At 44.1% G+C, this 24,037-nt stretch overlaps 1 protein-coding gene across 7 annotated transcripts; it reads right to left on the reverse strand.

The window, feature by feature from the left end:
- Positions 1–2,615: 2,615 nt before the first annotated feature.
- Positions 2,616–18,742, reverse strand: LOC103714320. Of its 7 annotated transcripts, none has more exons than XR_003387026.2 (6): positions 18,424–18,742; positions 7,119–7,200; positions 6,436–6,540; positions 6,158–6,265; positions 2,947–3,033; positions 2,616–2,874 (listed from the first exon to the last, which is right to left on the reverse strand). XR_003387026.2 is itself a non-coding variant. In XM_026807367.2 (5 exons), exons 1-5 carry the CDS (start codon positions 18,556–18,558, stop codon positions 3,029–3,031), a joined length of 435 nt encoding a protein of 144 aa, XP_026663168.2. In that variant the 5' UTR covers positions 18,559–18,742; the 3' UTR covers positions 2,946–3,028. The 7 variants fall into 7 exon arrangements, 1 of the variants encoding a protein (XP_026663168.2); XR_003387029.2 differs by having other exon boundaries at positions 6,436–6,544; XR_605204.3 differs by lacking the exon at positions 7,119–7,200.
- Positions 18,743–24,037: the final 5,295 nt, after the last annotated feature.

The following is a 24,037-nucleotide window of genomic DNA, read 5'->3' on the forward strand; positions in this document are numbered from 1 at the left end:
AATTGAATAATCATGTTCATACCAACTTTAAGCATCGACCTAACAAAGCAGTCGAGTGATTACATCATGCATTGCATAGTTAATTTCCATTGATCACTATAATAAAGTTATTTAGATGGTCATGGACCAACTGCTTCATTTACTGCATGACAAGGAGAACCAACCCTTGCATAGTTTCTAGAGAGGTTTTGCTTAAGAAACAAATCAAGTCAATTTGTTTATGATTGTAGAAAGGATCACATCACAACCGCGTGATTGGTGTTGATGGGGAGCATCACCACATGGGTCGCATTCAACTCTCCAACACCTCACCCACTGGAATCTCGTTGGCTTCCCATTCTCCGTGGCAAAGACAAAACCAAACACTTGCAGCGTATAGTATACACTATAAGATACAACACCAACCCTCCCTTATTTATTAAGTGGATGCAAGTCACGTTGCTGTACGGAAGCATTGGATTCTTCTTCCTTCATTATCAAAATAAACATGGGAGAAAACATTTATGGGCCAAGTCGCAATCGGCAATAGCTTCAAACTTTGAATGTATGAATGCAAGCGTTCAAAAGCAGAAAACAAAACTGCAGTTCCGATGCAACAATTGCAAGGAGTATACGGATGGTTGGATATTATTTAGTTGTTGCTGCAAAGAGATGCAATCCCCCTGAAAGTCATGACGCAAAACTACACGGAGGATTCGTGCCAAGCCCAGAAAGGTATCCGAGCCGAGCCCATGGATGGAGAGGATATGAATAAAATTGGCCGGAGTGCCCAACATACGGTCATTTCTGTCCGCATCAAACATTCTTCTAGCGAGATAAAGGCCCAATAGGGGCTGCTACGCGGGGTAGGCTCGTTCCTTCCTCCCCCTCTCCCTTTTTTTAAAACACACAAAAAAAAACAAAAAACAGGGAATTAAAAAAATGAAATGGGTTATTATGTTCGAGTACTAAGAGAAACAACCATGAGTGGCAATATCCATTATGATGGGAGGATGCGAGAACTGGATTTCTATGCAGTTGGACAGAATGAAACTTCAATCAACTTTAGAAGTTTCAAATCCCACAGTTCTAGGGATCTCATTTGAAGCATGAAATGTCCAGACAACCATGCACATATACTCCAAACTCTTAATTGATTAATAAAAAATTAAGAACAATCTAGATTTTGTAATACATGCATTCACTAATCATAATTCTGTAATGTGAAATGTGTAGTTGTGGTATGAAATTTCAAACATTCTAGAATTAACTAAATATTTCTATGTTGACTAGAAATTTTCCAAATCATGGTTTTCTTTTCTTATCTTCAAATTTCTCCAATTTTGAATTTTCTCTATTGGACAACCAGACACCTCCTTGTAGAAATACAAGCAAGTTCACCCGAATAAGGAAGGATCCAAAAGTCTTTAGCTGAACACAAAGTATCACTAAAGCCACCTGTTATGAACATACCTGTTATCTAGGTCAAGTAGCCCTCCTTCCGAAATTGCGCACCCAAGCCCATATGGGAGAAGAAAACCATATTTGCCTTTACGTCTTTCAAAGGTTGCTAGGTCGTTGGGCAACGATTCATCCTTCATCAGTGGCCTCAATGTAAGACAGAATAGTATGACTAAAAGATGTAGTCCAACTACACAATGAAACAAGCATCCACACCAAATTTCGGCCACCTACCTAAATATATTGACACATTAGCACTTTGCACTGACGCAAAATCTCAATATCTCAACACATGCTGGCCTAACATCCACCCACCTGATGTTACAGGAAGAAATGTGAGCTTAGGAGAGACAGCCAAAGCCTATTGTCACAATACCAGACTTTTTGTACACACCAGCAATGGTTCGAACAGAGAGCAGCATTTAGGCATGCATGAAAAATCAACCACACAAACTTATTTGATGCAATCCAGTATTCGTCGATTTCACTTTAGAAATGAGAGGAAGATAAAGTCAAGCACCTTAATTACATATAGTTCAATATTAAGAAGGATCATATATTTGGGAGTTGACAATTTGAGCACAAAATTGACTAAAGAAAGAAGATATCCATTCTATATTTTGAATTTTGAACTATTACATACATGAGAATTAAGGCTTTCAACAATGCTTTACTACAACAAACTTGAAGGAAAAAGAGGTGATAACAGGACTTGCATCCATATACTTGAAAAGAGAATAACTGTAACAGATATAAAACAAAATGAGCACGATAGCTGCACCATCCACTGCCAATTCAAACAAGTCATTTCACACAGAACTCAGCAAGCATATAGTGTGTACGGATACAGGAGAACCATGTAAGCAGAAAGACCGACACAGACTTGAGGAAAATGACATGATGACTGGAAAAGAATGAAGGTAATATTAAAAGAACATACATTCAGGCATAATGCACTAAATTATCATGACTTTACACATGATGCAATCTCATAATCATGACTTCTTATAATCAAGTAAAATAAACTTATTTTATGACATTTAAGGAAACAATCTAAAAACCAAAGCTTCAACTAGAAATGCAACAAAGTACATGATGGAACAGTTGCAAGAATGAGGATTGAAACAAGGTAATATGCAGGATTGACATAATTGCAAGTACATAAAAGACTACGCTAAAAAATCTTCATGTTGTGATTTGAATATTTAACGTGTAAGCTTTCAACTGTACTCCAGAGGTAGATATTAAAGTCAAAGCTGTCTTTCATCTGATATTACAAAACTTTCAAACAAAAGGACATGGGAGAAACAAAATCAAGAACGACTCCTATTTCTGAACTTGCATATTCCACGGCAACTTTTACTCAAATGAATTGCGGATAGATTGCACCATAGAAGACACGGCAGGAAATTCAGCTAATTCTTTGTTTTTTTCCTGTCAAGTTAGATCATTTTTATTATAAGATATACTGAGGATTAAATAGAATGGCAATAAGAGTGTCCTTACCACTTCAACAAGTCAGTCCTCCAGGCCTCCTGGATTCATATCGCTGGACATGAATATCTTTTGGTAAGCTCTTCTCATTCCTCTAACCTTTAATTTGCCAAAGAATCAGAATTTAAAATAAGATAAAATTGGAGAAGATGGGTTCAATCAGAAATAACAATTTATTCTCGGCAAACAAGAATGAGTAGTCATACTTGAATCAAACTAACAGATAATCTGGCCATCAAATGAGATCCAGTACTACCCAACATCACATCTCTAATAGTACGACATCAAGTTTAAGAAAACAAGGATAAGAAAATGTGGTTTACTATGTGAATTCATTGTAACTGTCAATTCCTAATAGGTGACTTAACAAATAATCCCAGCCCAATGATATCCATAACATGACTAAGTTCATTTTCTGGTTAACTAAAGCAAACTTGATAATCAATTGTTCAGGAACTACACTAGCAGACGTAAAAATCCTGTCATACTAATATGGAAATTAAGATGGGAAGTTAGTAAGTCGACAGAAAGTTACCCTGTTTGAAAGCTTGATACGACATGTTACCTGAGTCTCCCAGTCTGCAACATATCTGGCTGCCTAATCATAGCAAATATTCTCATGACTTTATTCGAAATGGCATTTGTATGTAAAATCTTTAAGAGAATATGCTAGAGGTTGTACCAAGATACACCGTCTCGGTACCGGGCCCCATACTAATGCCACCCTGTTACTGTGTTGATACGGCCCCTGTACTATTACCGGTATAGTATGATACACCCTATACCGCTCGGTTCGGTGTGATAATGGCATACCATGGGTTGTACTGTAACACTACATGAGCTGATACCTTACTGAAGAAAGATGTATGAGAGCTTTCCCTAATTGAAGTATTATTCAAGAAATGGCCAGAAAATGTAGTACTCGAAAACACCTAGTAGGATATCTGCGCGTGCATGTGATTGCTTAGTAGGTATATTAGAGAGAGATACAAAGTCAAATTGCCCTGTACATGGACTATTTTGAAATGAAGCAAAACCCATCTTAAGCACTTGTAAACCCAAACTCATATAGAAAGTCATACCATAGATCACTGCTACCCTGATGTCTTTGAACCGAATGCCCTGAAAAATTCCTATGTCTATCATCCATCACGGATGCACATTGATTCCTTCTCACATGGATCAGCAACCAGGTCTTGATCTTTCTTTGACAGAAGAAATATAAAATTTACGAGTAATGCTAGAGGGCACCCATTTCATGCACACCATAAGAGTTTCCTGCCACATGGTAGAAGGGCATTGGTGTAGCTTCCATGAATTGGTGAAATTTGCGTATGGTGGTTGAACACTGTCACCAAGCAAGCATCAGGTCAGCCCAAGGAACTTTTCTTGCACACTAACAGGCACCAAAGCATTTTCCAAAGTTTATTACGATATATACTTCTTCCTTCATGAAGACATTTGTTTCTTCTAATTTTAACTAGGCTAAACCACTTAAATATAACAGAACAGCAAACCAGTGGAATTTAGAATATTGTTGTCCTTGGGTGATGACAGTATTTTCTAGCCTCTCTCTCTCTCTCTCTCTCTCTCTCTCTCTCTCTCTCTGCGCCTCTCTCTCTCTCTCACGCGCGCACACACAGACACATGCAAGTACTAGGGCTGTTAACGAGCCGAGCCGAGCCCGAGCCTCCGCAGGCTCGGCTCGGCTCGTTTCACCAACTTCCCGGCTCGGGCTCGGGCTCGGGCTCGGTACCGAGCCCAGTATTGGGCTCGGGCTCGGGCGGCATAGCTCGGGCTCGGGCTCGTGAAGCTCGTTTGCCCGAGCCCGAGCCCGCCCCATCCCCGTCCCTGTCTCCGTCGACCGTCGGAGAGAAGAACGAGCAGCCGCCAGCCGAGCTCAGTTCCGGCGGTTCGTCGGAGAAGAATGAAGGAAGGAAAGAAAGAGAAGAAGAAGAAGAGAAGAAAGAAGGATAGAAAGAAATAAAAAAAAAGGAGAAGAATGACTCACCTCGTCGACCGGTGCCTTCTTCTTCTGAGACGAACGAAGGGCGGCGGAGGGAGCTCGAATCTGGAGAGAGGGAGAGGGAGAGACGAACAAAGGCGACTCAGAAGAAAGAAATAAAAAAAAAGGAGAAGAATGACTCACCTCGTCGACCGGTGCCTTCTTCTTCTGAGACGAACGAAGGGCGGCGGAGGGAGCTCGGATCTGGAGAGCTCGCGAAAGCGACGACCGGCGGTTCGTCTCAGAAGAAGAATCCTCGCGAAAGCGACTCGTGTGCGGCGGCTGCCGGCTTCGACCGCGAGCACCGCCGGCACGGGCTTCGGCCGCAGGCACGGCCGAGGATGCCACGGGCGCCGCGGGCTCGGCCGCGGGCGTTGCCGGCAATAGCCCGACCCTCCCGTGCGAGGGACTCCCCTCCTCTGTCGCAGTCTCGCCGCCGTCGCCGGTGGAGGAGTCGGCAAAGAGGGGAAAAGAGAGAGGGGAGAAACGGAGAAGAAAGAGGAGGAGGGACAACCCTATCCAGTCTCCGATCGAAACCTCCGGAACCGAGCTCGGCATCGGCGGCGGAGGGAGGCAGCGAGGCATCGGCGGCGGAGGAGAAAAGCGAGAGGGGAGGGGAGGGACACCCGGAGGGGAGGAGGGGAGGGACACCCGGAAGAGGGGAGGGGAGGGACACCGGAAGCTTCTGGAGAAACCCAGAAGAAAGGAGAAGAAAAAAAGAAAAAAAAAGAGGAGGTGGGAGGGAAGGATTAACGGATTGGGTTTGGGTTAACGGGCTAAGTCCGAACCCAAACCAATCCAATTCGATTTTGGAGCTCTCTTTTGGGCTCGCGAGCTGCTCGGGCTCGAGCTCGGGCTCGGGCTCAGATTTAAACGGGCCTCATTTTGGGCTCGGGCTCGGGCTCGTTTGACTAACGAGCCGAGCCCGAGCCGGGCTTTTACCGAGCCGGGCCCGAGCCGGGCCCGAGCAGCTCGGCCCGTTGACAGCCCTACATGCAACTACTCCCAAGCAATTATGAGTCAGATAGGACTTAATATAGGCTTATCCTCTGGGTACAAGTTCTGCTTAGAATTGCAATTTAAGCTAGAGAAAGATCAAAGCTGCAAGAGCTTGGGTTGAGATAGAAAGTTGGCCACAGCCTGTCTGGACTAAAGCCCGGCACATATGCAACTGGATTTGTAAAGTTCATAATTTTTTAACTAATAAAAGGACATTACCCAGATATGATCCTGCCAATCCAGAGTCCTGGGAGGGGCAAACTAGGAACAAACCTAATCTTTGGCTTTTTCTCTGTTTGCACAAAGTAGCTGCCCCAAGACTCGAACCTGCACCATTACACTTATCAGCTCAAGCCTTTTATCATTGTACCAAGCAATGACCCTTATTTTTTTAACTAATGTAAATTGAAATAAGTTAATGACTCTTTTTTTTAATACTATAAATCCAAATAAGTTCTAAAAATAACGGAGATCAATAAGCTCTACATATCACTAACCTCCATGCTTGCGAATCAATGACGTTGAAGCCACTCCAGATTCAAACCACGAAGCTCTGCTTGATCGCCAGAAGCCATCATGTATTTTGGTGCATCTTGTGCAATCTGTCTGCACAAAATTGAATTAATAAATAGCACAAAAACTTTAGTATGCAAGTAATTACCACCCTATGAATAATTTCAGAGCATGTTGACAATTGATATTCAAACCAAGGTCAACGCACAAAGGCACATTAAGCATCATATGATGATTCAATAAAGACCTTGCTAGCATGATATACACGTCATATCCTAGAGGTACATATCAACCTAGTATTGAAGGTATACCTCAATCATCTGGTTTACTGATGGTGTATTCTGCTACACAAAGAACTATAGGGGTAAATGTCAAGCTATAGTCGAGTCCTGTTGGACTCAAATCCTCAACACTGTGATTTTCATATAAGTCTTGCTATCCTAAATACTTTTATATTACTTTAACATGCATGTTTAGCAAGCATAATGGCATCATGTGTGGAGCTATAGTTATGTTTACCAATAGAAACAATACATATCCGAGAAAATTTAATCCACTAGTATGTATTAGAATTATTTTATTGTTCCATCTATCATCATTACGAGCCAAACTAAGTAGTCTATATTAGAAATTAAGCAATTTTTTCTAGCATATATTTGGAGTTTACATGATAGAGTTGTGTACTGTTCATGCTCATCCACGCCAAATGTTGACAAAGTAGCACACACCATTAAGTACCAAGCTAAGCCCTGACAGATACAAGGATAATACATGAAGAGTCAATATCATTGCTATTCAGATATATGAGTTTTGCTTGGACTTGGTCCTTCTGGGTTGCTGTATATATTGTGTCCATGAAGAGTCAAAAATAATAAAGCAAGTGCACATAGAATTATAAAAATATGGATGGATATTGCACAATGTTGGCCTTGGTCAGAACATAACAGTGAAATACACTATGCTAAATAGTGACAGAAGTGCATTTTGTGCTCATCCTTCTTTATATTGTTCAATTATTGGGTGGATCATTCTTGCAAATAGATGAATATCTTAAACCATATTTTAGCATCTCAAGTAGCTACATGCTTTTAAGTGGTTTTTCCCTTGTATCTGGTACTGTTTGTTGGTTTCATGTCATTCTAATTCATGCTAGTCCCTGTATAGCTTCAATCAATATAGAGATGTATAGCATAGCACATTTAGGGCTTATGTATCCGTAAAATGGCAGGGTTACAGGCCTTCCATATGACCTAGAATGTTAGATTTGACTTTATTCATTAACAGTCATTTTAAAGTGTTCAAGACATGCCTACTTTCCAATCTAAGCAACTAAAAGAAGCTTAGATACAGAGAAGGGGAATAGGAGGTATATTAATGTACCATAATGTGATAATCAAGTATCTTTTGGAAGTATATCATCTTACGCCACTGCATGAACAGTGTCTGCATGGTTATATAATAGGCATATGACACCTAACACCAACCTTAGTTCTCACTTCTCACCTTCATACGCATTGCCTCAATGTACACGCTTATGTGAATCACTTTTTTCCCTCGCTTGAAGTTACTTATGTCATGGTGCATGAAAAAAAAAACCCTCTAATCTCCGTGCTTGAGATAATATCTAATAGGACCTGAATTTGATTAGCGCTTAAGAAACAAGCGAAATGTGCTAAATAAGATGCCAATAACAGATCATTTTAGGAAGTATAACTAGCATTTTTGACTTGCCAACTAGAATGCTTATCACTAGACCTGAGTAAAATCAGCGCTGCCCACCTAACCAGGCCCGGCTCCGACCAAGTTTTACTAATATCTGGCTTAGATTTTCATCCTCAGGCTAGATTGGACGTCAAATTTTCAAGCACAACTAGAATTGATGTAGTGTGCCCTTCTCTTGACTCAGCCGGACCAGAAACTTTGTCTATTTTACAAAATAATATTTATAAAACATAAATAGAAAAATACAAAGAAACCCTAATGAATTCCTCCCTCACCTCCACTACAACTGCCCACCACACCCCTCCCTTCCACCTCCATCACCCACCACGCCTCTCTCTCCTCTCCCCCCACAACCAAACTCTTCTTTCATCCAACTTGTGCTCTCTATCTCTTTCTTTGCCTCTCTCCCCCTCTACCCCTACCCCCAGCCAAAAGCTCCATTTTCCTATCACATTAACATCCTCCTTTCAAACTCTCCCTCCTACTCCCCTCACCACTCTCTCTCTCCCTCGAACCAAAACCGCCTCTTGGATCCTCTCCCTCTCTCTTACTGTTGGCACCTCAACTATGGATCACCGCTCCACAGGTTGTTGCCCTTCTTGCCCCCAATCTCAATCCCAGCCATGGGCAAGCCCTTGCCCCTTTCTAATTGGGTAGTGTTGGGATCACTGGGCACAAGAATGAGTCTTCCCGGCTTACCAATTAATAGTTATTCTCATTCAGGCATTTCACCAAACACATCACAGGCATAGATAGACAAGCACAGAGAGACAAGATTTACGTGGTTCGGCAGCAAATGCTTACATCCACGGGGAGGAGGAGCAATCCACTATGTCAATCGTCCCAATAGGATACAAACAAAGCTACATAAAAGCCCAAAACATGGGTTGCCGAATGATTACAAGAGGAGGCAACAGTAAACCAAATATAAGGCAAAATAACCGACCGAACCAACTTTTCTGCAGCCACAATGGTAGATCAAAAGAGTAGTATGCAAGGTAACCTTTCTACGACTTCAATGGCAGATCAAGAGAATATAAAAATATCTTACCTTCCCTTCTTTCTTAGACTGTGAACAGCAAGAACAGGGACTCACGGAAACGAGAAGCCACAGAGAGGAGTCACGGCAGAAGAAGGAAGATCTCCTGCAAGCGGAAGATCAAAAATAGATGCCTACTATTGCCGGGAGACCGAGAGCACAAGAGAGAACGAGAGGGGATAGAGGGCGGCGATCGGGATCCCCTTCTCACAAAAAACCCTTACCGAAATAAGAGAATTGGCTGCCTTATATAATGGGGTGTTAATCTTGCAAAAAAATTCCTCTCAAAACAGTGATTTGGAGCAAAGTCCAAAATAATCAACAATGCGACAAATCATGCACCTAGTATCAAATATTGATTGATAAAAATAATCTTCTCCTCACCACAAGCCCGGAAAGGCATTAACAAGTGCTCACACTAATCAAGTTCAGGAAAGTCCTGAACTTAACCGATGTGATTGGTTTAGTGAGCATATCAGCCGGATTATGAGCAGTGTAAATTTTTTGAAGCCGGACATCACCATTCTCCACCAAGTCTCTGATGAAGTGATACCTGACATCCACATGCTTAGTGCGTTCGTGATACATCTGGTCTCTGGCAAGATGCAAAGTACTCTGATTGTTGCAATGAATATCCAAACAGTCCTGCTCAAGACCCAAATTCTGTACCAACCCTCTTAGCCAAATAGCTTCCTTTGCTGCCTCTGTCAACGCCATATACTCTGCTTCTGTAGTAAACAAAGCAATTATAGGCTGCAAAGTAGCTTTCCAACTGACTGCACAACCAGAGAGAGTAAATACATATCCGGTTAATGACTTTCTTCTGTCCAAGTCACTAGCATAATCTGAATCAGAAAATTCTGTAACAGTGCAATTACTCTGTGCGGAGAATACCAATCCCAAATTAGAAGTGCCTTTCAGATATCTAAGTATCCATTTCATAGCTAACCAGTGAGCCTTTCCAGGCTTATCCATGTATTTGCTTATTACGCTTACTGCCTGTGAAATATCAGGTCGAGTGCAGACCATCGCATACATGATGCTGCCTACTGCACTTGCATATGGCACTCTGAATATATATCTCTCATCCTCAGTCTGAGGACAGAGTCTGGCAGATAATTTGAAATGACTGGCAAAGGTAGTAGTGACTGGCTTGACATACCAAATCTATCCAAGACTTTCTTAATATATCCATGCTGAGTAAGAAAAAGTCTACTCAACTGCCTGTCACGACTGATCTCCATCCCAAGTATCTTTTTTGCCGATCCAAGATCCTTCATCTCAAATGCAGTACTGAGCTCAGCTTTCAGATTTTGGATGACTGATATATCCTTGGCTGCTATCATCATATTATCCACATATAGCAATAAATAACAAAAGGATCCATCTGAAAACCGCTGGTGATATACGCAACTGTCATATGGAGATCTGTTGTATCCATGGTCGACCATAAACCTATCAAATTTGTGATACCATTGTCTTGAAGACTGCTTGAGACCATATAATGATCTCTTGAGCAAACATACATGATCTTCTTTGTCTAGAACCTCAAAACCAGGTAGTTGTTGCATATAAATCTGTTCCTCTAAATCACCGTGAAGAAAAGCTGCTTTAACATCTAGCTGTTCCAACTCTAAATCCTGAGAAACAACTAAAGCAAGCAATACACGGATAGAAGAGTGTTTGACTACAGGAGAAAATATCTCCTTGTAGTCAATTCCCTCCCGTTGACTATAGCCCTTAGCTACCAACCTGTCCTTATATCTAAAATCCTGAGGACTGGCACCCTTTTCCTTCTTGAAGATCTATATGCAGCCAATTACCTTCTTGCCCTCTGGTTATCTAATTAATTCCCAAGTCTGATTCTTCTCTAAAGATTGTAGTTCTTCAACCATAGTCATAGTCCATTGTTCAGCCTGTGAACTACTAATAGCCTCCTGATATGTGGTCAGCTCATCACCAATAGTGTCTGCAATGCTCAGAGCATAATAAACTAACTCAGCACAAGCTGAATCCTCAAAGCCATACATTTGTGGTGTTCTGATCTGACGTCTGGATCTACGAGTGGCAATGCTATCAATCTGATCCTGACCTTGCATGGTAACCTCATCCTAAGTCTGTATCTCTGCATCTGTCTGTTGTTGCTGCTCCTTCAGAATAAAAATATCTTCATTTGCTTGCTGCTGCTGTGATCTGATAGTCTGATCAATATTCATAACAGTCCTATCCATCTGATCCTGACCCTGATCTCTCTGAGAAGAAGTAGGTTGTAGCTGCCTTAAAGGAGTGGCTATCTCATGAAATGTCACATCCCTACTGACTAGAAATCCTTGGGATCCAGGCTCTGTGCACCATAGTCTGTAGCCTTTTACACCATATGTATATCCAAGAAATACGCACTTCTTAGCCCTGGGGTCCAACTTTCCATCTCTTACATGTGCATAAGCTGGACACCCAAAGACTCTGAATACTGAATAGTCTGCAGGTCTCCCTGTCCACATCTCTTCCGGAGTTTTCATACCCAATGTTGATGCTGGAGATCAGTTTATAATGTAGCAGGCTGTGTGTGTGGCCTCTGCCCAAAAATCTCTACTTAATCCAGAACTAGATAGCATAGATCTGACTCTCTCTATTAGTGTGCGGTTCATGCGTTCTGCCACACCATTTTGTTGAGGTGTACCCACTGTGGTTTTATGTCTGACAATGCCCTCTGATTTGCAAAAGTCATCAAACTCAGTAGAACAAAATTCTAATCCATTGTTAGTTCGGAAGGTTTTCACCTTTCTATCATTTTGCCTCTCGACCATAGCCTTCCACTTCTTGAACGTGTCAAACACATCACTCTTATTTCTGATAGTTTATATCCAGACTTTGCGGAAGTAATCATCAATAAAAGTGAGTAAATACCTAGATCCACCTTTGGATGTAATTGGGGTAGGCCTCCATAGATCAGAATGAATATAATCTAATATACCAGCTGTCATGTGCACGCCTGTAGAAAAGCTGACCCTGTGTTGTTTTCCGAACACACAATGCTCACAGAATCCAAGTGCACCAACCTTCTGACCATTTAGCAAACCACGTCTGCTCAGCTCCTGTAAACCTTTGTCTGAGATGTGGCCCAATCTCTGGTGCCATAGGTGTGTCAACTGCTCAATAGAAGACTGTACTGCTGAAGACTGTCCAACTACTGTACTATCATCCAAATAGTAAAAGGTCCTACACAATTTTTCTTTTAATAAAGTCAATACTCCTTTATTGATAGTTATTGATCCTCTACCCCATCTGCCCTCGAAACCTGCACTATTGAAAGCATATAATGAGAGAAGGTTTCTCTTTAGTTAAGAAACATACCTGATATCGTCCAAAGTCACCACAGTGTTTTCATTAGATTTAATTTAAACTGTACCAACACCTTCCACTTTGCAAATGTCATCATCTCCAAGAAGAACGGTGCCCCCCTCACATGATCTAAAAGAAGAGAACCATTCCCTATGGGGTGTCATGTGGAAAGATGCTCCAGAGTCCACAATCCAAGTATCAGGATGACTAACACTGCAAGCAGCTGTAAATACTGCATCATTTTCATTACTGTTGTGACCTGCTGATGAAACTATAACTGTTGCCGAATCTGAGATGGTTCCTTTATCCTTTTGTTCCCTCTCTTTCTTAGACTGTAAAAGTCTATATTCTGATTTTCAGTGGTCTGGCTTCTTGCAATAGTGACAAACACTTGGTCTTTTAGACCTAAACTTTGATCTGGTTTTGGATTTGCTTCTACCTTGTCCACCTTTCTTCTGTTCATCTCTACCTCTAACTATAAGTCCTTGAGCTGGAGTCTGAACCTGATGCTATAGCTGTACTTTCAATCTAAGCTCATTGGATAATAAAGTAGCTTCTACCTTTTCAAGGCTTATTGTCTCTTTTCCATAGAGCATAGTAGTAGTAATATGCTCAAAGGACTTAGACAGTGAGTAGATCAGGATCAAAGCCTTGTCTTCTTCATCTACTTCAACACCAATATTTGCTAAATCAAACAAGAGCTTATTATACTCATCCAAGTGATCTTTGAGTGAAGTCCCTTCTGCCATATGAAATGTGTGCATCTTTTCCCTCAAATACAATCTATTAGTAAGGAATTTTGCCATATATAGACTCTCCAATTTTTTCCATACTTCCTTAGTTGTATCAAGATCCACAACAGTAGGACTTTATCACTCAAGCTTGAAAACAGAGTTCCTAGTGCTCTCTCACTAATCTTTTCTTTGACAGCCTCATTATCTCCTGGGATTGCATCCATACCCTTGAGGGCCTTTGCTACACTCTCTTTAACCAACAAGTATTTCATTCTTACCTTCCATAGTGAGAAATCCCCTGTGCCATCAAATACAGCCACTTCATGCCTCATGGTAGTGGAATGAGAAACAGAAGCCGAATTGTTAGCCCTAGAGGAACTTTGTTGCCCGTCAGTAGCCATAGCTCTGATACCAATTGTTGGGATCATGGGCACAAGAATGAGTCTTTCCGACACCAATTAATAGTTATTCTCATTCAGGCATTTCACCAAATACATCACAGGCATAAATAGACAAGCACAGAGAGACAAGATTTACGTGGTTCGGCAGTAAGTGCCTACATCCATGGGGAGGAGGAGCAATCCACTATGTCAATCGTCCCAATAGGGTACAAACAAAGCTACATAAAAGCCCAAAACATGGACTGCCGAATGATCACAAGAGGAGGCAACAGTAAACCAAATATAAGGCAAAATAACCGATCGGACCAACCTTTCTACAGCCATCATGGTAGATCAAAAGAGTAGTATGCAAGGCAACCTTTCTATGGCTTCAATGGCAGATCAAGAGAATATCAAAATATCTTAGCTTTCCTTCTTTCTTAGACTGTGAACAGCAACAACAGGGACTCACAGAAATAAGAAGCCACAGAGAGGAGTCACGGCAGAAGAATGAAGGTCTCCTGCGAGCGGAAGATCAAAAACAGATGTCTGCTGTTGCCGAAAGACCGAGAGCACAAGAGAGAACGAGAGGGGATAGAGGGCGGCGATCGGGATCCCCTTCTCACAAAAAACCCTTACCGAAATAAGAGAATTGGCTGCCTTATATAATGGGGTGTTAATCTTGCAAAAAAAATCCTCTCAAAACAGTGATTTGGAGCAAAGTCCAAAATAATCAACAATGCGACAAATCATGTACCTAGTATCAAATATCGATTGATAAAAATAACCTTCTCCTCACCACAAGCCCGGAAAGGCATTAACAAGTGCTCACACCAATCAAGTTCAGGAAAATCTTGAACTTAATTGATGTGATTGGTTTAGTGAGCATATCAGCCGAATTATGAGCAGTATAAATTTTCTGAAGCCGGACATCACCATTCTCCACCAAGTCTCTGATGAAGTGATACCTGACATCCACATGCTTAGTGCGTTCGTGATACATCTGGTCTCAGGCAAAATGCAAAGTACTCTGATTGTCACAATGAATATCCAAACAGTCCTGCTCAAGACCCAAATTCTGTACCAACCCTCTTAGCCAAATAGCTTCCTTTGCTGCCTCTGTCAACGCCATACACTCTGCTTCTGTAGTAGACAAAGCAACTGTAGGCTGCAAAGTAGCCTTCCAACTGACTGCACAACCAGAGAGAGTAAATACATATCCGGTTAATGACTTTCTTCTGTCCAAGTCACTAGCATAATCTAAATCAGAAAATCCTGTAACAGTGCAATTACTCTATGCGGAGAATACCAATCCCAAATTAGAAGTGCCTTTCAGATATCTAAGTATCCATTTCACAGCTAACCAGTGAGCCTTTCCAGGCTTATCCATGTATCTGCTTACTACGCTTACTGCCTGTGAAATATCAGGTCGAGTGCAGACCATCGCATACATGATGCTGCCTACTGCACTTGCATATGGCACTCTAGACATATATCTCTCCTCATCCTCAGTCTGAGGACAGAGTCTGGCGGATAATTTGAAATGACTGGCAAAGGGAGTAGTGACTTGCTTGACTATAGACATACCAAATCTATCCAAGACTTTCTTAATATATCCATGTTGAGAAAGAAAAAGTCTACCCAACTGCCTGTCACGACTGATCTCCATTCCAAGTATCTTCTTTGTCGGTCCAAGATCCTTCATCTCAAATGCAATACTGAGCTCAGCTTTCAGATTTTGGATGACTAATATATCCTTAGCTGCTATCATCATATCATCCACATACAGCAATAAATAACAAAAGGATCCATCTGAAAACTGCTGGTGATATACGCAACTATCATATGGAGATCTGTTGTATCCATGGTCGACCATAAACCTATCAAATTTGCGATACCACTGTCTTGGAGACTGCTTAAGACCATATAATGATCTTTTGAGCAAACATACATGATCTTCTTTGTTTGGAACCTCAAAACCAGGTGGCTGTTGCATATAAATCTGTTCCTCTAAATCATCGTGAAGAAAAGCTGTTTTAACATCTAGCTGTTCCAGCTCTAAATCCTGAGAAACAACTAAAGCAAGAAATACATGAATAAAAGAGTGTTTGACTACAGGAGGTTATTTTTATCAATCCATATTTGATACTAGGTACATGATTTGTCGCAAGGAGGAGGATTGTTGATTATTTTAGACTTTGCTCCAAATCACTATTTTGAGAGAGATTTTTTTGCAAGATTAACACCCCATTATATAATGCAACCAATTCTCGTATTTCGGTGAGGGTTTTTTGTGAGAAGGGCATCCCGATCACTGCCCTCTATCCCCTCTTTCTCTCTTGTGCTCTCGGTCTCCCGGCAACAGCAGGCATCTGTTTTGATCTTCCGCTCGCAGAAGACCTTCCTTCTTCTGCCGTAACTCCTCTCTGTGGCTTATCGTTTCCGTGAGTCCCTGTTCTTGCTGTTTACAGTCTAAAAAAGAAGAGAAGGTAAGATATTTTGATATTCTCTTGATCTGCCATTGAAGCCGTAGAAAGGTTACCTTGCATACTACTCTTTTGATCTACCATTGTGGCTGCAGAAAGGTTGGTCCGATCGGTTATTTTGCCTTATATTTGGTTTACTGTTGCCTCCTCTTGTGATCATTCGGCAGCCCATGTTTTGGGCTTTTATGCGGCTTTGTTTGTACCCTATTGGAACGATTGACATAGTGGATTGCTCCTTCTCCCCGTGGATGTAGGCATTTGCTGCCGAACTACGTAAATCTTGTCTCTCTGTGCTTGTCTATTTATGCCTGTGATATGTTTGGTGAAATGCCTGAATGAGAATAACTATTAATTGGTAGGCCAGGAAGACTCATTCTTGTGCCCAGTGATCCCGACAGGTAGGGCCAAGTGGATCTTGGGCCTAGGTCCTAGGGATCAAGTGCGTCAAGCTAGATTTTTCACCATGGATCACCGCCTCCATGGGTCACCGTTCTCTCCACCTGTCTCACTCCTAGCCATCGACAATGGGCATGCCCTAGCCCATTGCTAATTAGGCAAAGTCAAGTGGGTCTCGGGCTTGAGTCCTAGGATCGGGGTAGTTCAGGTTATAGATTTTTTAGACCTAAGGTTGAGTTAAGCTAGGACCTAAACTCTTGATAGTTGATACCTATGCCTAGGCCCAGCTTGAACCCCGCTTAGCTCGGATGATGCACAGGTCTACTTATCATTGGTTGAGAATTGTTAGTTATGGCTAAATGGTTGAGGCTCGATAGTCACTATTATGAAATGACTTGCTGAAAAACTTATGTTTTACAAGCTTCTATGTGCTCCTTTGCAAGCAAAAGGGTACCCCCTGGTGGACATTCAATTCAGATTTAGAAACTTTAAACTCAACATAATGAAGAAATGACTTGATGCGAAGATTTCAAACAAACTACCTTGCAATATTAAGGCCTTTCTCACTAGAAACAAAGTAATCAAAACTTTGAAATGTAGTCTAAGATAAGAATATGTACTGCAGAGAATGAAATTGTATCCAAGCATCACATGGCATGACTTGGGCCATTGGGAGCACCTTATATTTCAAATATTGGCACTTTATCCAACCACTGCATAGTGTCCAATAATATTGTTACACCGGATGATTGCTCAACTTGGTATATCTGTACCAACAATAGCACCACTGCCTAATAGTTTCGAACGTCAATTTGACTACATAAAAATACTACATTGGAAGCATCAGACATAATCATTTCAAAGTGATGTGTAATGCAGAGTTGATTCGAGATGTAAAAAGAAAACAAAGTTCACATTTGCTTGCTAGAAGCCAGTATTGTACGGGACAAACAGCATTGTATGACTGCACCTGGCCTAACCCAGCCAAAACTGTACTCTAGCCCAATTCAAGAAAAATAAAAACTCCAGATTTTTTTTTTTGGGCAAACCAACAAAAGACAGCTGAAAACTGATAACATGCTCAATTTGACCGGCCACTTCATATATTTTTTCCTCGCACAATTAAGAACATAATTATACATAATTTTCACCATACCAAACAATGATTAAGTGAACAAAAAAAAAACCTCTCAAAGATAAATAAAGGGCCTCTACATACAAAATTATTTTCCATTTTATAGTCTCCTTTTCTTATATTGAGTCATCCAGCCAGAAGAGACCGCATTCAAAGCCTAACTGAGTGTAACACTAGTTCTAGAGTCTATCTATATTCTCCAAACTCTGTATTTCCCAGGATATGGCTCCCTAGGTGCAATTGGCAAGCATTACCAATCTTTATGGCAGATCCCATTGTATGAAAAGGACCAATGGAAACACCCTGTGAACACGAAGAACTAAACAGCGACCAAGTTCTTTACTATGAAATGTTTCCTTTTGGAAAATTAATGAGTTTTCATTAAACCAACATAAGACATATTTATCTCCCACTGTTTCATCTTTTGGTTTAGCCATAAGGCAATGATGGATGACCTTTACTGGGGCATCTACGAGATAAGCCACCTTAACAGGCTTTCAAACCTAGGCCATCAAGATAAGACTCAGTGTCCCTGATGATCAACCCGATCATTTTCACACAATAGGAGATTTCCCAAATAAGGGAAATTTATCGGACAATACAACAAGAGATATAGAAACGAAATCGAATGCCATTACTGCTAGTTGAGTAAATCAAACGGGCATGACTGAATATAATTAGGAACATACAAAAAACTTGAATCAAACAACGCAAAGAGGAGGGAAAATCAGAGAGAACCTTCCCAGGAAAAGCATCGGGATGGACAACAGCAGTGGGACAAATGAAACTGGACGCCGCCTCTCTCTTTTCCGAACGATCTTGGAACAGAAATGTTCCAGGAGAGATCAATAAGGGGAATGTGATTTTGGGCATCGACTTATACGGTTTTTAGCTGACAGATGGGATCAAGAACCTCGATGGAGTCCGCGCCGCGAGATCCCTCGCCGGACGGGGATAGGGGAGAAGCCGCCAGAGACGGAGAGGACGAGGAGGGCTCTGGAGGCGAGCATGGCGCCACCCGAGGGTTTGAAACCAAGGGAAAGTCGGTGGGGGGGAGCAGGGGAGCGCGCGGCGTATGTTATTAGAAGCACGTTTTTGGGACATTGAGTGCACGTGGCCATAGATGGATGGCTGAGATTCTACCATCTAACACTGAATGTTACTTCATCTATGATGCTACCGGCGTATGATCCTCCATCCCTGTATGGGGCGTTTGGTAACCCCCACACGATCACCACAGTGATTTAAGATTCCAGTGATTCGAATACTGAGATGATTTGATCCTCAATGATCTAAGATCACAGTGTTTGGTTGGCCATGATCCAGTGATTAAAAATCCCTGAGTATCCATGGGTAACTTATTAAGTATAGTACAGGATCCAAGATCACCGACCACATAATACCACAAATACCCCTGATATATCTTAGATAGATTTTTTTTGTATTTTTAATTCTCATAAATCAAACATGTAAGTCAATATGCTAATTCCTATGATAGCTCCATAATTTTATCACATATTCTACTTTTAGTAGTACTTAATAAGTTTCTTTTGCTTATTCCCCTGTAAAAAATTCCTTTTTGATTCTTTGACGACCATTCATGCTAATAAAATTTACTATAGATCTTTAGCTTGTTTATGTTAGGGGAAAAATATAAGTCGTCACGACTTCGAGACCCTTCGACCTGGAGGCGCCGAGCAAACCCTCCGATCTGGAGGCGCCGAGCAGACCCTCCGACCTGGAGGTGCCGAGCAGACCCCCCGACCCGGAAGCGCCCGAGCAGACCCCCTGGAGGCGCCTTGCTTTCGTCAACAATCAAAGCGTATGGCTCCTGCAGACTCTCAGCTTACTCAACAATCAAAGCATATGGCTCCTGCAGGCACTCAGCTTACTCAACAATTAAAGCGTATGGCTTCTGTTGTCTACAGACATCAAGCCTCTTACAGAAAATCTGCTTGGCTATGAATGATGGTATGACTCCATGACGACTTGAGAGCTTCGGCCTAATCTCCTACAGTAACGACATTGATTCACACGATCGAGCATTGATTTCTACTGCATGCCCAATCGTACTACAGACCGTTTGCCCCGTCACATCATAGGTAACCCAGCCCCCTCTATAAAAGGGAAACTTCTCCATTTTAAAGAGGGAGGGAGGAGAAAAAACTCTGAACATTGACTACTCCCGTTCATACACTTGCCCCTCTAACTTAAGCATCGGAGAGCCGGCGCCAAAAACCCCGGCCACCGGCTTCTTGCAGGTTTCCCAGAGGACGTCGCGCGCCAGCCGGACCGCCGTTCGTCGAGTCTCGCCGGAGCTCCCCCCTCCTTAGCCGACGGTCGCCCCCGGGTCCAAATTTCAGCAACAGTTGGCGCTAGAGGAAGGGACCGAGTCGCGGCCATGAAGCTGAGAAGCAAGGGAGCTTCTAATGCCTCCCGACGTCTTCCACCTAGCCCTGGACACTCTGTCCAGAACTCACCACCTCCGGCCGATTCGACTCCTCAAGTTCGGCCGAAACAGTTTGATGCCTTGATGTAGCAGGTTCAGGCCCTGGCTGCTGTTGTCCAAAGCCTGCAACCTAGGGGCATCCCGACAGCGCCGTTTCCTCAGGCCCCAGTCCAGCCGGTCCCCCCTCCAAGTGGACCGGCCCCCCAAGGCCAAGATCTCCACGCCCGAGCATCTTCTTGGAGAGAACCTCCAGTGAGGGGTCCAGGCGACTGGCCACAACCGTCAGAGGTCGAGTCAGTCCCAGGGCAACCTGCGCCCGAGCAGACCGCCGTGGCGATCCTCCAGAGTGATAAACTCGACAAGAAAGTAGAGAACCTGGAGCGCCAGATCGAGGCGCTCCACGGTAGGAGGGCGAGACACGAGGGCGACTTCGAGTTTACCACGAAGTCCCCTTTCTCCCAACAAATCGAGGATGGGCCGGTCCCGCCGAGGTTCAAGATGCCTCAGGTGGAGCCCTACAACGGCATGACCGACCCCCTCGATCACCTGGAGAGTTACCGGGCCTTGATGGCGCTACAAGGATCCTCGGAGGCCATGCTCTGCAAGGCCTTCCCAGCAACGCTTCGAGGAGCAGCTCGATTTTGGTTTGCCAGGCTGAAATCCGCCACGGTCTCCTCTTTCGAACAGCTCGGCAGACAGTTCGCCACCAACTTTGCTGCCAGCCGACCCCAGCTACGGACTTCAGATTCCCTCCTCGATATAAAGCAAAGGGAGGGAGAGTTGCTCAGAGAATATCTGGACTATTTTACTGCCGCAACTTGGGAGGTCCGCGAACTCGACCAGTCAATAGCCATGTCGGTACTCAAGACTGGAGCTCGGTCTTATAGGTTTCTCTTCTCCGTCGAGAAGAATTTTCTAGCTGACTTCACCGAGATGCTGGCCCGGGCGCGGAAGTACGCGAAAGCCGAGGAAGTCGTCGCCTCTAGATGGGGTGGGGCCGAGCAGACATCCAAAAAGCAAAAGAGGCGTCGTGAGGAGCGCGGCCGTCCTAGAAGCCTGTCTCCGCATCGAGCTAAGAACCCGCCTTGTCTAAAGAGTCCACCCCGACAGCAGAGACCGCTCCGACCAAGATCCCCGCCTCGTCCGAGATCTCCACCATGGCCCCGTATATCCAACGGGAGGTACGAAAATTACACTCCCCTTAACGCTCCTCGGACTGAGATCCTCATGGAGATCGAGGGTCGGAATTATTTTCGGCCTCCACCCCCGATGCGGGATCCCGGGGCCTGGCGCAATCCCAAGAAGTACTGCCGCTTCCACCGAGACTACGGCCATGATACGGAGGACTGCTTCCAGCTCCGAGACGAGATCGAGGCACTCATCCGCCGAGAAGTGCTCAACCGGTTCGTGCGGAACCGACGTGAATAAAAAATACCAGTGGAAGACGTCGTGCAGCATGGAGAGCCGAATGCTAACAAACCCATTGCTGGCACTATCAACACCATAGATCAGGGGGCCCCAGCCGGAGAACCAGCTGGGGAAAGACTTCTTCCAAAGCGCCCCCGCACCTCTGAAGTCATCTCTTTCTCGAATGAGGACCTCAAGGGAGTTGAAACTCCCCACGATGACGATATGGTCATCTCTATGGTCGTAAACAAGTTTGATGTAAAACGCATCCTAGTTGATAATGGAAGTTCGGTGAATGTTTTGTAATTTGATGCCTATTCTAGAATGGGGGTGACAGAAAAGCAGTTACGGAGGATGAACGCCCCACTGGTCGGATTTACTGGAGACTCAGTTCCAGTGGAGGGCGAGGTCGATCTTCTGGTTACGGTCGGGCTCGCCCCCCAAGAGTACCGTGAGGATGGGTTTCCTCATGGTGCGCTTGCCCTCGGCCTATAACGCCATCCTTGGACGACCAGGGCTCAACGCTCTTCGAGCCGGGGTCTCAACCTGCCACTTGTTTATGCGGTTCCCCACCAGCCAAGGAGTCGGCGAAGTCCGTGGAGACCAGGCGGTAGCAAACCGATGCTACATGGCGACCCACGAAGCAAAGCAACCGGCCAAGGTGCCAACTTCGACACCAGATGATAAGCCCTTGGTTGGCCCTCAGAAGAAGCGGGTAAAGCCTGGTGAGCTACTCACCCAAATTTTCTTACGAGAAAATTGCCCTGAGCTAACCGTGCAGGTTGGCTTTGACCTTGATGCCCGCGAGAGGGATCGCCTTATCAACTTCCTACGGGCCAACATGGACGTCTTCGTCTGATCGCCCGCCGACATGCCGGAGATAGATCCGGAGATCGCGGTCCACCAACTCCAAGTAAAGCCAACCTATAAGTCTGTGCGACAAAAGAAGCGAAGTGCCGCTCCGAGGAAGTCGACAAACTCCTCATGGCCGGCTTCATCCGAAAGATATCCTATCCGGAGTGGCTCGCCAATGTGGTCCTCGTCAGAAAAGCTAGCGAAAAATGGCGCATGTGCGTGGACTACACCGACCTGAACAAGGCCTGCCCGAAGGACAGCTTTCCACTTCTCAGCATCGACCAGCTCGTGGACTCCACCTCAGGACATGAGCTGTTGACATTCTTGGACGCCTTCTCAGGGTACAACCAGATCCGGATGGCGCCAGAAGATGAAGAAAAGACGGCCTTCATTACTGACGGGGGCACCTATTGCTATAAAGTGATGCCCTTCGGCTTAAAGAATGCTGGAGCAACTTATCAAAGGCTGGTCAGCCGAATCTTTAAAGACCAAATAGGACGAAACATGGAGGTCTATGTCGATGACATGTTGGTGAAGAGTCGAATGGCGAAGGATCATGTGGCTGACCTCGACGAAGCATTCTCCACGCTTCGAAAGTACCGGATGAAACTCAATCCCGCAAAATATGCATTCGGAGTCACCTCGGGCAAGTTTCTTGGCTTCGTGATCACCCAACGGAGAATTGAAGCCAATCCCGAGAAGATCCGAGCGCTCCAAGAGATGGTGCCTCCGAGGACAGTTAAAGAGGTACAGCGGCTCACGGGACGAGTCGCAGCTCTCGGAAGATTTGTTTTCCGATCTGTCGAGCGCTGTCTTCCATTCTTCGCAGCTCTCAAGAGGCCGAAGAACTTTTTGTGGTCGGCAGAATGCCAGCAAGCCTTTGAAGAGCTTAAGCGTCTTCTCGCTTCTCCTCCTTTGCTTACGAAGCCTCAGCAGGATTAGCTCCTTTATCTGTACTTGGCTGTTTTTCCAGTTGCAGTGAGCTCGGTCCTGGTCCGAGAGGAGAACAGGCTTCAGAGACCGGTATACTACACTAGCCGGGTCTTGAGGGATGTCGAGACCCAATATTCAAAGCTGGAAAAGACGATTTTTGCCCTGGTCATTTTGGCTCGGAGGCTCTGACCCTACTTCCAAGCCCACACAGTGGCCGTGTTGACTGACCAGCCGATGAAGCAAATCCTGCAACGATCAGATCGTGCTGGAAGAATTACAAAGTGGGCCGTCGAGCTCGGAGAGTTCGACCTCGAGTACCGACCCAGACCGGCGATTAAGGCACAGACACTCGCCGACTTTATAGTCGAGTGCACTGTGCCAGACGAGGCCGAGCTCGAGCCTGCAACAACAGAGCAGACCCCGAGGTCGACGTGGACTCTGCACGTCGATGGTTCCTCGAACTCGGGGGGTAGTGGAGCGGGCCTCATCCTTACTAGTCCAGGTGGAGTGGTTGCCGAGCAGGCTCTACGCCTCGAGTTTTCCGTCTCTAACAATGTGGTGAAATACGAGGCACTCATCGTCGGACTCAAGTTGACAATAAAGCTAGAAGTGAAGGACCTAAGGGTCTTCAGCGACTCCCAGTTAGTGGTGAACCAAATCTTGGATGACTTTGAAGCCAGAGAGCCCACGATGCAGGAGTATCTCCGA

The sequence above is a fragment of the Phoenix dactylifera genome, chromosome 4 (assembly GCF_009389715.1).
Source record: "Phoenix dactylifera cultivar Barhee BC4 chromosome 4, palm_55x_up_171113_PBpolish2nd_filt_p, whole genome shotgun sequence".
NCBI classification, from domain to species: domain Eukaryota; kingdom Viridiplantae; phylum Streptophyta; class Magnoliopsida; order Arecales; family Arecaceae; genus Phoenix; species Phoenix dactylifera.